Raw genomic sequence first — 11,948 nt, forward strand, 5'->3', positions numbered from 1 at the left:
TGTTAAGCTATAATTAAATTTTATGTAACCTAAATAAGTCCTGCTTTTCCCTTACATAATAAGGCCCTGCTCACACTTTTTTTGCCACGGAAACGGTGGCAAAGAATGGCTGAAATTGCCTCCCATGGAAAAAAAAACGCTAGCGGGAAAAAGAAGCAGCATGTCCTATATTGAGGCGTTTCCCGCCTCAAAAACCCCTTTGAAATCAATGGGAGATGGAAAAAAAAATGCCGCGTTTTTTTGACACGTTTTATGGCAAAAAGCGCTCTCAGTTTTTCCTTTGCCTGTTGAAGAAAGAGGGAAAAAAACGCCTCAAAAACCGTGGCACAAAACACATCAAAATACGCCTGTCGTGCAAAATTACTTAAAAAAACCAGAGCTGATTCTTCCAGGCAGAATTTTCTGCCTGCAAAAAACTTATTCTGATAAATTATAAAATTCTGTCTGCTTGCAGCCACCACAAGAGGGAGCTCACTGCAGAGGGATTTATCCAGCTCCCATTGAATTCAAGAATAAATATGCAGTGTGCTCCCCCTTGTGGTGACAGAAAGGTTTCTACCGCAGCAAACACAAGGGAGCGGACTACAGAACCGCTAAGGCAGGAACGATCACATGACGGACAAAATTCAAACTAGGATCTAACAAGGCAAATTCCCAGTCTTGGGTTGTCTATTCTTTATAAATGAAGGAGCAGTGCATCAAGAATTTCCCTTGCAATATCCTCCTTCTGTTCCTTGAACTGCTTCTATGGGAAACTGCAATTGTGGTACGGACTGTAAAGAATGCAATTGTGTTTTTTTATGTATGGTTTTCAATGGCATATTAATAATTTAATATTTAAAGGGGTTGTCCGCTTTGGTCTCCCTATAATAATCTGATGACAGGGTGTCCTTTTGCTGGAAACCACAGTGATCAACTGTAACTTTGGTCAAACCTGTCTGCAAGTGTTTAATTCCTCTGCAGCGCCACCACAGGGGAAATAAAGCATTACATGGTGCCCATTGAAATTAATGGAAGGGCAAAGAGAAAGATGCTCTTTGAAGCTGCCTACCCTCCGGCTAATTGATGAGGGTCTTGAATAGAGGACGCTCCCTATAAACTCAGAATTTCCTAAAGGATTATTTGAAAATAGATTTTCTAAACCACACAACACCTTGAAAACACTGTGAGGAAGATCTCTACAAGAAGTGAATAGGTAACTGAAAATACACCTTCAGGCCGGGTTTACACGAGCGTGTGCGTTTTGAGCACGCAAAAAACGTGGCATTTTGCGTGCGCAAAAGGCACTTAACAGCTCCGTGTCTCATCAGCGTATGATGCGTGGCAGCGTGATTTTCGCGCAGCCGCCATCATTATAACACTCCGTTTGGATGTTTGTAAACAGAAAAGCACGTGTTGCTTTTCTGTTTTCATTCATCCTTTACAGTGCTGTTGCGCGAATAACGCTTGTCCCACGGAAGTGCTTCCGTGTGACATGTGCGGTTTTCACGCATCCATTGACTTCAATGGGTGCGTGATGCGTGAACAGCGCACAAATATAGGACATGTTGTGCGTTTCACGCAGCGGACATATGCTGCGTGAAAGTCACGCACCTGTCTGCACGGCCCCATAGACTAATATAGGTCTGTGCAACGCACGTGAAAATCACGCGCGTTGCACGGACGTATAACACGCTCGTGTAAATGAGCCCTCACGGTAAGTTCACACAGAGCAGATGTGCTGCATAAAAGGTACACAGCATATCCACCCTGGTGGCTGCAGGTAATTTCCGGCCGAAAAACCGCACCAAATTGTGGTGCAGTTTTTAGGGAAGAATTTCAGCTGCGGAAAACAGGAGAGAGAAAAAAAAAACGGCCATAATGAGGCCTCATGCACACAAACGTATTTTTGTCCTCCCGTAAATACTGGCGTAAATACGGGTCCTTGGTCACACGTATTCCACCCGTATTGCACCAATATTTATGGACCCGTGCCCGTAAATCCGGGTCCGGTGTCACCAGTATTCCACCCGTATTTACGGGCACGTTTTCGCTGCAAAATTGCACTGCACTAATCAGCAGCCCCTTCTCTCTATCAGTGCAGGATAGAGAGAAGGGACAGCCCTTTCCGCAGAAAAAGTAAAAGAAATTCATACTTACCCGGCCGTTGTCTTGGTGACGCGTCCCTCTCTTGACATCCAGTCCGACCTCCCTGGATGACGCTGCAGCCCATGTGACTGCTGCAGCCTGTGATTGGCCTGTGATTGGAGGCCGGACTGGAGAAGCAGGGTGTTCTGCGTAAGTATGAACTTCTATTTTTTTTACAGGTTGATGTATATTGTGATCGGTAGTCACTGTTCCGGGTGCTGAAAGAATTACTGCCGATCAGTTAACTCTTTCAGCACCCTGGACAGTGACTATCTCCTGACGTCGCCTAACAACACTCCCGTAATTACGGGTGCACACACGTAGTCACCCGTAATTACGGGAGCCCCATAGACTTCTATGGGCCTGCCCGTGCCGTAATTACGGCCTGAAATAGGACATGTTCTATATTTTTTAACGGCACGGGTACCTTCCCGTAAGCATACGGGGAGGTACCCATGGCCAATAGAATTCTATGGGCCCCTAATTACGGGCGTTTTTACGTTCATGTGCATGGGGCCTTACCCTCTGAAGTTGAGCAGACCAGCCTCCTGGGATGACGTTTCATCCCCTGCGACTGCTGCAGCCTGTGATATGCTACAGTGGTCACATGGGATGAAACGTCATCCCCAGAGGCCGGCCTGGATGAAGAAACACAGAATTCTGAGTAAGTATAAGATGTTATTGTTTTCGGAGTTGTGATTTTTGAGGCGGAATCGCAGATTTACCACCGCAAAAATTGCAACATCTGCGGATCTTACCTTCCTATTGAATTCAATGGGGAAAAAGGGGCAACAAGAAAGCAGCGATTACGCAAATGCAATAGACATGCTGCAGATTTAGAAAAACGCACCACAGGTCAATTTCTGAGAGTTTTTGCGCTTATCATTTACGTAGCGTGTGGATGAGATTTGCTGAAATCTCATCCACTCTTCTGCTACTGTATTATGCTGCAGATTTTCTACAACTAAATACGTTGCGGAAAATCTGCAGTATATACGCCAAGTGTGAACCCGGCCTGATAGGTAGAGTAGCTATACCACTGCTGCCATACGACATGACTTAATACTTGCGTAAACCCCCTTTGAACACAACTATACTTGGAGCACCCTACAATACCAGGCACGAGCCCATGTGTGGGGGAATCCTGGAAGGGAACAGAGTACATGACTCATACAGAACTTGTTTGCAGACAAGTTTCTCAGATCTACAGCAGATTTTTTTCTGTCTTGGAACGTTTTGTTATTTTAGGATTTTTTTCGTTTAAAACCAGTGTGGAGAAGGATTATTGTATCCGAAAAAGGCCAAGATTCACTCTGCATTCAGCCTTCCTCGTGAAGATTTTGCTGAAGTGCTTGGATTAAGGCCAGTAGACGTCACTGACACAAGGGGGGCACTATTCTGTACAAGATGTACCAGAAATCATGGGAACGAAGCTTACATAGTAACTACAACATCAGGAATTAGTGACATATATGGTTTATAGGGCGTCTGTACTATAGATGCTACAAGGCCCAAATATGTGGATATTTGCCAGAGTGTAGCTAAAGTGTAGCTAAACATTCAACAAACTTCTGACATGTCATAGTGACATGTCAGAAGTTTGTATTGGTGGGGGTCCGAGCACTGAGACCCCCACCAATCGCTAGAACGAAGCAGCTGAAGTGCTCGTGTGAGCGCTCAGCTGCTTCGTTTCTGTTCGGCTTTATCCGGAAAGCCGATGTATCAGAGTACGGGCTCATAGACTTTCTATTGAGTCCGTACACCACTTCATTTATTTCCGGAAAAAGCCGAACAGACATGAAGCAGCTGAGCGCTCAAACGAAGGCTTCAGCTGCTTCATTCTAGCGAGTGGTGGGGGTCTCAGTGCTCAGACCCCCACCAATACAAACTTCTGACATGTCACTATGACATGTCAGAAGTTTGTCGAACGTTTAGCTACACTTTAAGCTCCCGGGCTCCAATACAAAAGCTGTACCAGGGTCCCCCACCTACCATGTGCCATTTATAATACTAACGTCTTCTTATGCGGCAGAGAAGTCATGCCCTCCGGCACCAGGACTCGTGATCACCTTCATAGTCATATGTATTCTCATAGGGCCCCTTTAAAAAGGAACTAAAACAATTGTTATATAAAAAGCACTTAAAAGTGTTATTGCCTTTTCAAATACCCTATTAGGGAATTCTGAGTTAAAAGAGGGGGTCCTGGGTCAGAACCAGCATGTCTGTGCAGTATACAGATAGCACATTGATATCAATGGGAACTATGTAATGATTCCTCTACCCTGTGGTGGCGCTGCAGGGAAATTGAACACTTGCAAGGATCTCCAATAGATTATAGCTGATCACTGGGGGTCCCAGCCGCTGGCCAACCCACCATAATCAGCGTCTTGTCAGGGGATTATTTTATCAAAAAGGGAGTTTCCAAAGGAGACAGCCCCTTTAAGTGCAGCTAAAACGTGAGAAACATATTTTAATAGGTAGACACTTAACCAAGATATTTTTATTTCTTTGCGGAATTATCAGTATTTGAAGCTCTTCTTCTCAGAGGTCCCAATAACAGCCCTTCCAGCCTATTCTTAGGCAGTTCAGTGTAGTCATAGGGACAATGTGTGGACTCAAATCACCATCAATGTCCACATACACTATACTCACAATTTGCTATTCAAGTCAGTTAGGAAGTGAACTTGTGGATGGTGAACCAGTGGAGCACTGGCCGAGAAGTGTTATCATAGGAACAACGATTCGTTTGGAGCTTAGGGCATTGGGTCCTATCCTCAAGCACTGATTATTCAGCATAGAAGTTAGATACTCATCAACACAATGCAAGCAGAGAGAAAAAAGCCGCACGCACCCGGTCTGACATAGAAAATTCACTAATGCCTTTAAAAAAGGCTTGGGGGGGGAGACGGAAACAGTGTCAGGCAACAGCCGTTTTGCGTACAACGCTTTCTCGAGCTCTCTTTCTCAAGAGGGCTTGAGAAAGCGTTGTACGCGAAACGGCTATGAAGGTTTTTTAGTGTATTTTAAGTCGGACACTAAAATAGGTCCTGTCTTATGTGAGGAAACCATACAGAGGTGTAGTTTGGTTGTCCTGTATCCTGGGGCAAAAGCTAGACCTGGGCCCCTCACCTAACCATTAATGACTTTGCAATTACGTTATTGTACAATAAGAAGAGGTCATTGCCCCATCCTCATGTAATTCTTCATAGGAGGCTGGTTGGGTTATGGGTCCAAAGGTGTAGTAGGCCTCCTGCAATTGATTTTCCTGCAACCCCTTGCAGCCACTTACGCCACCTAAATCCCATAAATTCCAAACAGCAACACTTACTATTCTATCTTCTTTCCTCCAGCTGAACCAGAGTTTACAGACTGTCCCAATAAGCTGGTTTGGATAGAGGGAGAGGAAAACAGCTTCCACTGTAAGGCCAGAGGATTCCCACCACCATCCGTGGTCTGTGTGAAGGACAGCATCGTGTATATGGAGGGGGAGAAATTCACAACACTCAAAAACATGTCTGGTGACTTCAGATGCAGAGCTTCCAACTTTGATGCCGTGTCAAAGACAGTAACGGTATCTGTGCAGTGTAAGTGTCTGCGTGAAGTAAATGGGTTATGGGTGAAGGGTGGGATCTAGATATGTCAGCTGTACACAGGATTGAAAAAAAACACAGATGCCTACACCATCATAGACTTCCTTTCCAGTCCTACTCAACCCATCGCAAACACCAAAAGCCAATCTTATTATTGTTTCTAAGCAGACATAGGCATGATACCCTTGTAAAAACCTGCATAAGTTTAAGGCTGGGTTCACACGAGCACATTAACGTCCGTAATGGACGGACGTATTTCGGCCGGAAGTCCCGGACCGAACTCAGTGCAGGGAGCCGGGCTCCTAGCATCATAGTTATGTACGATGCTAGGAGTCCCTGCCTCTCTGCAGGACAACTGTCCCGTACTGTAATCATGTTTTCAGCACGGGACAGTAGTTCCACGGAGAGGCAGGGACTCCTAGCATCGTACATAACTATGATGCTAGGAGCACGGCTCCCTGCACTGAGTTCGGTCCGGGACTTCCGGCCGAAATACGTCCGTCCATTACGGACGTTTATGTGCTCGTGTGAACCCAGCCTAAGGGTATGTTCACACGACAGCGTCCGTAACGGCTGAAATTACGGGGATGTTTTCAGGAGGAAACATCCCCGTAATTTCAGCCGTAACGGCATGTGCAGGCGCTTGAACGCCGCGTCCATTACGGACGTAATTGGCGCTGCTTTTCATTGGAGTCAATGAATAACGGCTCCAATTACGCCCAAAGAAGTGACAGGTCACTTCTTTGACGCGGGCGTCTATTTACGCGCCGTCATTTGACAGCGGCGCGTAAATTACGCCTCGTGTGAACAGACAAACGTCTGCCCATTGCTTTCATTGGGCAGATGTTTGTCAACGCTATCGAGGCGCATTTTTCGGACGTAATTCGGGGCAAAAACGCCCGAATTACGTCCATAATTAGTGCGTGTGAACATACCCTAACAGTTTTGTTGTGTTCTGCCACCTGTAGAAAAAAGGCAGCTGTAGATAATTCAAATAATAAAAAAAAAAAATACAACCCATTTGATCCCCAAGAGAAGTTGGACTTCCCGCAAAATTGACAGAATTTGGATGGCAAATTCTCTTGTATATGACAGTCATAGGACAACTGAACGAAAAAAAAAAAAAATGTCTTATTTCATCCTTTTTTTTGTCTTTGTGGATTGGAAACTCAGTCAGAATCCGAACTAAAAGTAATGAAATGTTTGTACCATAACTCAAGATTTGCCTCCAGGGGTAAGTGGGTCCTTGGGTGGCAGAGTCACCTTGGGACCCTGTCTACATCATGTAGGGCTTACTCACTCTACAAGTGTAGAAATGTTTTTAAATGGGACTTCCAAGCCCACTAGGCCCTGAAATGGTTTTTTTTAACACAAAAACATTTACACAATGTGAGAAGCTGACCCACTCTGATCTGTTCTGACAAACCCACCAAATGTCTTTGCCCAACATCTATGAGGTGTACCTAGTTATAAGGGGTTCTTACCATTTTTCACCTTTTATGATAACATTGTCTTATCTATTTCTTACATCCAGATGAGCCTAGAATATCCCTTATTATAGTTCAACCATCAGACTCCGTATCGGAAGGGGAAAATGTGACTCTGATTTGTGACGCGGATGCCATACCCCCTCCATCCTACAGCTGGCACACCCCCACAACTCAGCTGCTTTATGATCATGATAACCGGACCATACAAATTAAGGATGTGAAGAGAGCACATGATGGATTTTACATCTGCATCGCACAAAACAAACACGGAATCCAGATGCTAAAACAGAAAATTACTGTACATGAACCAGAGATCGGTACGTTTATAGAGGAATTGTCCATCAAATATGTCCAAAATGTCCAAACAGTGTTGGTCCATTGACAATGAGAGCAGGAGCCATTCATTATATTACAGGATTGTGAAAGTTGACGTTTCCTAGCAACAATTAGACTTACTGTCTCAGTGACTACTATGTACATGTAAACTTCATATACTGAAGTGGTCAAAGTAAGTTTTATCTGCTGTGCAATAGACTGAGGCTGGATTCACACGAGCATGTTCGGTCCGTAAAGGACGGAACGTATTTCGGCCGCAAGTCCCGGACCGAACACACTGCAGGGAGCCGGGCTCCTAACATCATAGTTATGTACGATGCTAGGAGTCCCTGCTTCGCTGCAGGACAACTGTCCCGTGCTGTAATCATGTTTTCAGTACGGGACAGTAGTTCCACGGAGAGGCAGGGAATCCTAGCGTCGTACATAACTATGATGCTAGGAGCCCGGCTCCCTGCAGTGTGTACGGTCCGGGACTTGCGGCCGAAATACGTTCCGTCCTTCACGGACCGAACATGCTCGTGTTAATCCAGCCTGACTGTCCATGGTTCGCAGACTTGTTTCAGGTCTCTCAGACTTGGGCAACAGGAAAAGGTTTAACATAAAAGGATATTACTGAAGTATAGAAAACCTGAAAGAAAAGGGGAAAAGATGCAGGAATAAGAAAGAGATTATATTATAAAGCATCTGTATACTTCGAGGCCTGGGAGAGGGATTTTATAGCAGTTATAGACTTCTATACTGTAACATCATACAAATTATAAAGTGGTCTTTGTATTTCAGTTCCAGAAGTTGATCTCGGAAAATTGACGGGCCGTAATGGCGCCGAGAAGATGGAACCTGCATTGTTTGGACTCTTAGCGGTGTTGTTACATTCAAGTTTCTATTATTTGTTTTAATCCTGTGTGTTATTTGTTGACGTACAAAGCAATGTGCACTATTACATTTTCTATATATACAAATTGGAATTAAACATTTTGCAATTTTTATTTTCTGTATGGAAAACAACGTGTTGTATTGTTAGAATGCTTTGACTCACGCATACACATGCAAGATTTTCAGAAACCCAAGTTCAAGCTAAATTGGAAGCTTGTATGGGTTGTATCAGATTTTAAAAACATTTAAAACAGTGCCACCCTTATCCAAAGGCTGTGTTTAATATTGCAGCTAAGTAATTGGGTCAGAGCTGCAATACCAGACACAGCCCATAGATAAGAGTATCAGTATTGTAGAACTAGACATGGACCGCACATCCACTTATTATACCTTGATCTATAGCTGCTAGGCAAAAAAATTCTAAACACGAACATGAGGTTCTTTGTTAATACTTTGATCAAATTGTAAAAGCCCACTTGCCACTTCACAGCGACCTCTTTAAAGTGGGTCCCTACTCTATTGGTTGCAGCTCTTACTGGCCAACTGAGAGCACAAGAGTGGAAACACTTAGGAGGTCATTCCTAAATTAAAATCACCTGGGCCAAATGTGTGGAGTGCTGGTTCTAAGCAAAAAGCTGCGGCGTTGCACTGGCAATGGCTGCCATGCAGTGCTGCAACCAATAGAGTAGGGACCTACTTTAAATAGGTTGCCGTGAAGTGGCAAGTGGGCTTATAAAATTTGATCAAAATGTTAACAAAGAACTTCATGTTTATAAATTTTTGCCTAGCAGCTATAGATCAAAGGATGTGCGGTCCACGTCTAGTTCTACAATACTGACCATAGATAAGAGTGTCACGTTTTTTGTTTTTTTTAACAGTATGCCACTAAAGGTATCAATGTTGCAGTTCCCCCAGCATAAGTTGTGATTATGCCCTGATTCTACCATGATAAACGCCTCCTTGCCATAGTGAAATGGTAGCCAAGCTCTTTCATCTCTTTTTTCAGCACAGAAGTACACAGACAGATTTGTAACAATATAAATTAACTTTATTATTAGAATTAACGGACATGAAAAAATTCATTATCTTTTTTTTTTTCATTCATGTCATTTTGTTATTTTCCTCTTTTTTTGTAAACAAATGTAGAACAGCAACGAGACGGAGAGAACATAAATCAATCTGTTAATGGAAGTCTTCATCGTCCTAAGACAGAAAGAGATATAGACTATCACAAAGTCAATGAAACGGATTATAGTATTTATATAGAGAACTACTGTGCATGTGTAACAATTACAAGTGTTTAAAGGGTTTGTTCATTTGGGTTAGTCTCTTTTTGTTACAAGGTTCCCCTGACAATATGCTGATCACAGGATGTCCTGCTCCTGGGATTTCCAGCAATCAGCTGTGATCTGTAGGTGAACCTGTCAGCAAGTTTTTAAATCCTCTATAGCACCACCACAGGGAAAATGAAGCATTACACAGTTCCCATTGAAAACAATGGGCTGTCTATGTAGTACATGGGCGTGTTGGGTCCTCCAGAGAGAAAGACGCTCTTCGTAGTCACTCTCTGCTCTAGTTAATAGATGAGGATCCTGAGTCAGAGATTCCACTCTATTAATCCAGTATTTTATAATATGGTACATGAGAATGGGTTCTGAAAATAGTTTCTGGTAATCCAGACAGTCTTTTTAATGATGAACCGCTCTCATGCATCCACTTGCATTGAGCTGATCATGAGAGGTCCCAGCAATTGGTTGTAAATGTCAGCATAATTGCCTGCTTACTATTTATGTGGCATTACATTCAAGTAAGTGGGAGTTCATGTAATACATAAATACATCAGGACTACTAGAGTAAGAGCTGCTCATTGTAACCAATGGCCTAATAGACAATTGTGGCCTAGTGTGGGTTACAGAGGTTGCAATTGTAAATGGGCTACTGTTCCTAGTGGGGCCCCCAGACCTTAACACCATTATGACCACCATCTCAGTACAGACAGCTACATGTTTATAGGTGGTCTTAGTAGGACTGCTATTCAGTAGACTGCCTTTCTATGTTGCACAGGCTTGTTTAAGTTCATCCAATCAGAAAACGTTATAAAAACTTGATGATGAATGTCTGATAAAAGATAGCTCAATAAAATGTATCAAAAAATGGTTTGTTTCTTACAAATTAAAGTGGAGTGTCTATTATAACATACCCGGAATATTCCATGGCATCAGTCTGACAAAACATAAAGTTACCTGATTTTATACAGGAGCCCTAAACATCCCACCACATCCACAGTATCTCGAGCACGATTTTCCATCTTTTTTGGGGATATTCCAGCATCGGCCACATCTCATACCATATTTCTTGTACCTAAGATAACAGCATAGCATGAAAGCTTACAAGTCAATGTAATAGAGGAGCTATTGTTATGTGAAGTAATAAGAGTAGGGGTGTAGAAATTCAATGGAATATTGGGGGTTGCTATTCAAAGATACAATATAGAAGGAGTTTATACACTGTATATTACAATATGTTTTATGTGCTTGTCATATGTATTATAATTTGGTGTATAAATAATAAATTACCAAACATAATAAAAAATACTTATACAAGAAATTGGGACCAAATGCCTATCACATTCTTAGAAGGTGGTCATGTATCAATGTTTCTCCATGTTCCCAAGCCAAATACACATTACTCAAATAAATTGCATTAAAAGTACCCCAAGGATATGAAGCTACACTGTATTGCACCCATAAAAAGCACAGCATGAGGACAGTGCAGGTGCTTCCTAGAGACATGGAGTATAACCCCTGGTGTACACATACCACCGGTTCAGAACCTAGGATACAGATGACAGAAAGCCATGCCACCGGTCGATCAAAACTACAACTTCATTAGTTGGTGGCATGTTTGTAGTGAGAGGTGACAACTATCTAATTTCTATAGCGAGAGTCGGATAATTGGCTGCAACACAACGCTGGGCCGCTGATCTGTTGAGGGGATAAAAGGATCAGGCAGATCTAAATTAAAACATTCATTATTTTTGTTTTCTCTGACAATAGATGACAGAGTGAAGGGAGTGTCCTCAGTTGCAGACAGACATTAAATGGTACTTCAGATTGTGCTGTGACTTCCTGCTATGTTAGAGGCAGATGGAGCTTCTTCATTCAGTGTCTGGACATGAAGCTGTTCACAAGGTTGTGGTCGAGACCTCATAAAGTGAAGTATTGCGATTTTTACTAAGGATTGACTTATGACCTATCCAATGACGGAAACCCACCAATTCCGAGAATGCGAGTGCACAGTCCATTTTGTTGGTGTAGAAATGGGAGATATCTGAACACTTTCCCATGTAGAAATATTCAGCGTTGATATTCTAAAGCTATTCCTTCAGGCAAGACAGATAGGGAAAAAAAATCTTTGAGAAATTCTAAACTGGGCTCTTGACAACCACAAACACATAGAACAGTAACTATAAACAATCTTTTATAGAAGAGACCAGACCTCAGTACAAAGCATTTTGGCAGGAATGAGTCTG

General features: G+C 42.9%; 1 protein-coding gene across 1 annotated transcript in view; it reads left to right on the forward strand.

The window, feature by feature from the left end:
* Positions 1-10,991, forward strand: part of LOC142748360 (intercellular adhesion molecule 5-like) — a 28,075-nt gene extending 17,084 nt beyond the window's left edge. Inside the window, exons 3-5 of the mRNA XM_075855447.1 lie at positions 5,478-5,711; positions 7,252-7,524; positions 8,324-10,991. Of these exons, the coding sequence (XP_075711562.1) occupies positions 5,478-5,711; positions 7,252-7,524; positions 8,324-8,439 (623 nt within the window). The 3' untranslated portion in view covers positions 8,440-10,991. The remainder of the gene's footprint in view (positions 1-5,477; positions 5,712-7,251; positions 7,525-8,323) is intronic.
* Positions 10,992-11,948: the final 957 nt, after the last annotated feature.

This window comes from Rhinoderma darwinii, chromosome 3 (genome assembly GCF_050947455.1).
Source record: "Rhinoderma darwinii isolate aRhiDar2 chromosome 3, aRhiDar2.hap1, whole genome shotgun sequence".
NCBI classification, from domain to species: domain Eukaryota; kingdom Metazoa; phylum Chordata; class Amphibia; order Anura; family Rhinodermatidae; genus Rhinoderma; species Rhinoderma darwinii.